General features: G+C 44.4%; 1 protein-coding gene across 14 annotated transcripts in view; it reads left to right on the top strand.

Moving 5' to 3' along the window:
* The first annotated feature begins 258 nt into the window (after nt 1-258).
* Nucleotides 259-6,000, top strand: part of KIF16B (kinesin family member 16B) — a 279,760-nt gene continuing 274,018 nt past the window's right edge. For all 14 annotated transcript variants that reach the window (XR_009689993.1, XR_009689992.1, XM_061125978.1 and 11 more), the window contains exon 1: nt 259-359. Coding sequence is in view for 12 of the 14 variants with exons in the window: in XM_061125978.1 (XP_060981961.1) it covers nt 313-359 (47 nt within the window). In the remaining 2 variants the exon portion in view is untranslated. The remainder of the gene's footprint in view (nt 360-6,000) is intronic.

Below are 6,000 nucleotides of genomic sequence, written 5' to 3'. Positions count from 1 at the left end.
GCTTTCTTGAAATCGCCCCGTGCCCAGCGGCCCTGAGGCTCGAACTACCTGATTTCTTGACCTCGGAAGCGGCTCCCGGGCACCGTGGCTCCGCCCCCGCGCGCCGCCCGGGCGCCGCCGAAGCGCGGATCACGCGGGCCGGAGTCGCTCTGGGCATGCTCAGAGGCGGGGCCGGAGGGCAGCCGCGGCCCCGGAGTCCGGCCCGAGCGCAGGGGCGGGGGCGGGGGCGGGGGCAGGGGGAGGGGGCGGGAGCCGCGGGCTGCGGCGGGCGCGGGGCCGCGCGAGCGCACGCGGGCCGGGCCGGCATGAGCGATGGCCTCGGTCAAGGTGGCCGTGAGGGTCCGGCCCATGAATCGCAGGTGAGTACAGGGGTTGGGGCGCAGGCGGCCCCCGCGCGCTTCCCCGCCCGGAGGGAGCTGGTGTCCGGCTCCCCTCCAGAGCCGTCCTGGACTTGGAGTTCAGAGCCGGTCCCCGGCCCCCCGGGCCCGGTGGTGGCCTCTGGGGGCCTGGGGCAACTTGAAGCTTTGCTCTCGCTTTTACACTGCTCCGGAGGGGACTCCGGGGGTAAAGAGTTTACGGCGCCACGGAGAAGATTCCTGTAAACTCTTCCCGGTCCTGAGAATTTGAGGAAGTTTTTCCCTCCCCCTTTGAAAAGCATCAAGGGATTACTTTCCTGAAGGTGTAAATTCACGAGCGTGGTTACGGGGCACCAGAGCTGTGAGGCGAAGTCCCCTCAATTGTGCCAACTCAGAAGTTCTCTCACTATTATCTCTGTAACTTTTTAATTTCTTAATAAGAGATGATTATGATTCACCGAACGTGAACCTTGACTTCTGATCAGTAGTTTCGCCGTCCTTAACTTCAGGTTAAAGAGCGGATGGAAAACTTATATTAATAAGTTTTGCTTCCTGGGAGAAAAAATTCAAGGACACTAAAGTACACGTGTTTGAAATATGCCGATGTTAATAGGGAGGTGGTTATAATTTAATCTTGAATGTTTCTACTAAGTGATGCTTTACAGAATGATTTGACTCTGCATTCTCTGAAGAATAATCTGTTCTTCCTTTTCAGTGACTATAATCACTGGCTTGAGAATAGTTACTTTTAAAATTGGTTTAGCTTTAAAGAATGAAGTGGATCTAAATAGGATGTGTCCTTCCCAGTTGGTAGGAGCAGTTCACACAAGGCCACTTGTTTTTATTGGCTTCTCAAGCAAGTTGAACATTTTAACTTGCCATATGGCCTTTGCTACTTTTCTTGTGTTGACTTTGGAGGTCATTGTTAGTTCTGACAGCTGATTGAGGCATCAGAGGATTATAAAATCAAGAGATTGCTGCAGCCTTCTTTGATTTACCTGAATCTGTTTTTCTGTTGGCAGGCAGGGAGTCGTTATTCTGATTTGTAACTATTGGAAACCAGTGCTTTTGTGATTTTTAAGTTATTTCTAAAGCTTTTTAGGGAAGAAGTTTGACTTTTTGGTAAGTCAGACATATACATTTCTATGTATATTCAGTCCTACAAAACAAATGGGCCCCATTTAGGTGTTTTTAAAAGATTGTTCTCTATTTTGGATTTACATGTACAACAAATGAACCTTCTTTTCCTTCTTTGAACTAAAGAAGCTTTGGAGCACATGCTACAAGATTGTGTTGAGTAACTAGAAAGCATTTATTAAGCTCATGCCAATGCTGGAGACCTGTGTTTGATCCCTGGGTCAGGAAGATCCCCTGGAGAAGGAAATGGCAACCCACTCTGGTATTCTGGCCTGGGAAATCCCATGGACAGAGGAGCCTGGCGGGCTACAGTTCATGGGGTCAAAGAGTCGGACACAACTGAGCAACTGAGCCCAAGGAAGCAGTAGTCTGGCTCCAGGTGGGGATGGGAAGCCTGGACAGATCCACGGAGACAGTTTGCGGGCAGAATTGACAGGAATTGGCAGTTCATTGGGTGGGAAGGTGGGGAGAGGGGAAGAATAGAGAGTCGCTAACTGAGGTTTGGTGCTTAAGAAGGTGGGAGAGGTTTGGGGAACGTGTGTTCTCTTGGGTTTGTGAGTTTCAGGAGATGCAGTAAATGTCAAATACAAGCACAGCGTCCCACTAGAATGAGTGCTCCCTCAAGTGTTGATGAGGTTCACTGTCTGAAGTTTCGGAAGGACATCCATTTCTTTGCTGGTGTCGAGAAGACTGGAAGAAAACACGAATCTCCGGTGATCTGAGGATTGGCATTTGGAAATTTTTAGCACATGGATGACAGTTTAAGAATGTTACAGTGAGGTGGTGATTTCTCAGGAGGAGAAATTTTTTTTAAAAAACATTTTGTTTATTTATTTGTCTGTGCTGGGTCTTAGTTGCGGCATGTAGGATCTAGTGTGCGGGATCTAGTATCTTGATACTCTGACCCAGAGATCAGACCGAGGCTCCCTGTGTTGGGAGCGCAGAATCCTAGCCACTGGACCACCAGGGAAGTTCCTAGAAACCTTATTTTTATGTATAAAGCACAGATACACAGTAGATTAAAAAAGAAGACTGTTTACCATCAGAAGAGGGAATCAGAGGTTGGGCGCTGGGATATGCTTCTTTTAGGTTTCCAGGGAGATGACTGGCCTGTAGCGGTATAGGAGAACCAGAGCACAGCGCATGGTCGTGAAAGGAAAGGAGAAGGGGCTCCCAAAAGAGGTGGTGTTTGTTGGTGTCTGGTGTTGTCAAGATGGTGCTCTGCTAATGCCAGTAAGATGAGGTCTTTGGTCTAGGAGACGAGTGTTGATAACCTTCCAAAGAGCAATTTCAAGGAGAGAAAATGTTCCGGAAGTTGGCAGTGAAGTGGAAAGAGGTATACTAATGGCCAACCAGAAATGCTTGGCTTAACTCATAAAGAGGTGCAGGTTATAATATTTGTAAGAAACCATTTTTCACCAATGAGATTGGTGAATATTAGCTGAACTTCGAGTGCTGGTGATGGGATCATAAAGGGTCAACACCTTTGAAACTTTCATGTTGGGAAATTTGACAGTAGCTGTCAAGATATGAAATTTATAAACTCTTTGGCTGAGAAATTTTATTTCTAAGATTTTATTTTATAGATTGTGTTCCTATCTATCAAGATGTATGTGTAAGGATATTTCTGCATCATTCTTTGTATAACAACAGCAAAAAAATCATAAATGACCTAAATGTACAGTAATTGGGGAATTTTAAAATTGTGGCCTAGTCATTTGGTAGAATACAATTTAATACTTACAAAAGACTCTTAGGATCTTTGTCTTAAAAAGAGTTCCAAGATAGAGAATTAAGTAAGAAAAGCAAGATACTCACAGATGCATACACTGTTGTAGAGTTGTTAAAAATGTACACATACATGCATACACATGGCCGTATCTGTATAGAGTGATTCGAAAGAAACCTGACAGCTAACTCCGGGGAGGAGAGCTGATGAAGAGTCTATTAGGCCAGGATAGAAGACGGTTTTTTCCTTTCACTGTTTGAGATTTTACTTTGCTCTTGTTGTTTTATAATTAATAATTCAAAACTTGTTTATGTAATTTTAAAGAGTTATCCAAGAAGTCATTGGCGCCACAGAAAGAATTTTTAGCTCATTGTCCAGAAGGTTTGAAGGAAGTTGTTAAAAGAATTTTCCCCCAGTTTGATTGAGATGTGATTGACATATTTGTAAGTGTCAGATATACGGCATAATGACTTGTATATGTTGTGAAATAATTACCACAATAAGGTTAGTTAACATCCATCATCTCGTGTTGTTCCAAAAAAAAGAAAAAAATCTTTTTTCCCTTGTGATGAAAACTGTTAGGATTTACTCTCAAAACAGCTTTCAAATACCTTCCAGAGGTATTAACTATGGTCATCAGGTTGTACATTATATCCTCAGGATTTATCTTATAACAGAAAGTTTGTGACTTTTGACCCCCATCAGGGCCATCTATACGGTAGCTCTCTTTCTCTGACTGCTTTCACTTGGCATAATGCCCTCAAGATTCATCTGTGTTGTTGCAAATGGCAGGATTTCCTTCTTTTTCATGGCTGGGTAATAGTCACATATTCATATTTATGTGTGTGTGTGTGGTCATGTCTTCTTTATCCATTCATCTGTTGATGGGCCCTTAAGTTGTTTCCCTGTCTTGGCTTTTGCAAATAAGGGTACAAGCCCGAAGGCAAACAGGAAGCAGCCAGTAGGAAGGAGAGGCCTGGGGTGATAGGGCGGTTGGGTTGCATCCTGTTGAAGGATGGGGCAAGGGGGTGAGATACTGACTCTGAGCCAGGAGCCTGTGTGGTCACCAGTCCTCTGAAGAGGCACCCAGTGCTTGATTAAGGACAGAATGTGATGCATTCCTTTTTAATAATTGTCCAGGAGGAGGAAACTTCTTCCTCTCCCTGTTGGTGAGTTCTTGTGGCTGGTCTAATAATGAAATTGATGAAAGGTTAACAGGTGGAAAAGAAACAAACTTGTAAGGAATTGAAAGGTCAAAGAACCTTAGGTTTTGTGTGCCCAATTAGTGAGGAATCTAAACAGGGTTTGGGCTTGGGGGTGGTTGTTTCTTTGCTAAGTGGTGTCTGACTCTTTGTGACCCTGTGGACTGTAGCCCACCAGGGCCCTTTGTCCATGGCATTTCCCAGGAAAGAATACTGAAGTGGATTGCCATTTCCTTCTCCGGGGGATCTTCCTGACTCAGCGATTGAACCTGCACCTCCTATATTGACTGAGCCCCCAGGGAAGCCCCCTGGGGTAGCACATTAAAAAAGAACAAGGTCCAGAATCCCCTGTCTTTGGCAGTAGGGGTGTCCTTCCACCTCCACAGACAGGGCGTATGCCTTTCCCATGGAAGATTGATTTCTTGCTTTCGGGGAGTTCAGGGGGACAGAGGAGGGTCAGAGTTTCCCTCATAGGTTGACCGTTTCTTAAGTAACTTTAAAACAATCAGTATGCCATGGAGGTGCATTTTGGGGTGGCCCCCCCTGAACCCCAGCACCACCTTGTGGCTTTTGGTTATGTGGCAGAAGTAGTAGTTTGAGGTTTGAAAAAGCCATTACGTTCCATCAAAGCCATTACGTTCTTTATAAAGCCTCTCCCTTTATTGAGAGTTTTCTCTGAACCGGTGGTGTAGTAGCTCATTTAATGTTTCTCATAATATCAACAGGTAGAGGCTGTGATTATCATGCCATTTTCCAGACTGAGGAAGATAGTTAACTTGTCCAAAAGTCAGTTTCCTAGCACAGTCACAGCTATGCTTTATAACATGAATAAAATGTCAGCAGACACTTCGTTCACTCATAATTTTTGTGGGCAAAAGCTTACTATTTATGTACTGTCTCTGCCTTTTTCTTGGTGATTTCTTCCCCTGGTCTGATGCCTCATCTTTTCTTTTTTGACTGGTTTCAGTTTTTACGGTCTTACGAGATAGATTTTTTTTTTTCCTTCTGAAGAGCCAGCAAAATAATAATTTGGGAACTAATTTGTCCATTTCCTATCGGTTTCAGTTGCTTGTTTTTTCCTGGAAACACTAGGTGATTCTTCAGAGTCATCTATCCTATCTACCAGGGTTACATGGTTGGGGTCTGAGGGCAGACGGCCTGGGTTCCAGTTTTAGCTGTCATTTACCAGCTGGGTACCTTTGAGCAAGAGGCTTAATTGTCCTAAGCCCCAATTTTTACATCTGCAAAATGGTGATGATAATTATATATACCTTATAAAATCTTTTGTGAGACAAGGTCTTTTTTTTCTTTTTTTTTTTTTAATAATTATTTATTTTGGCTGCAGTGGGTCTTAGTTATGGCATGTGGTATCTTTTTTAGTTGCAGCATGTGGGATCTAGTTCCCTGACCAGGATCAAACCCAGGCCCTTTGCATTGAGAGCTCGGAGTCTTAGCCACTGAACCACCAGGGAAGTCCGAGACAAGGTCTTTTTCCAAATACTTTTTACTATGACTCACAGTAAGAAACACATTGAAAATGGAAGCCCTGTAGATATGTAAAAGATTTATGAAGTGT

Source organism: Dama dama, chromosome 23 (genome assembly GCF_033118175.1).
Source record: "Dama dama isolate Ldn47 chromosome 23, ASM3311817v1, whole genome shotgun sequence".
NCBI lineage: Eukaryota > Metazoa > Chordata > Mammalia > Artiodactyla > Cervidae > Dama > Dama dama.
The sequence above is the reverse complement of the archived record's forward strand: the minus strand, read 5'-3'. Positions and strand labels throughout refer to the sequence as shown.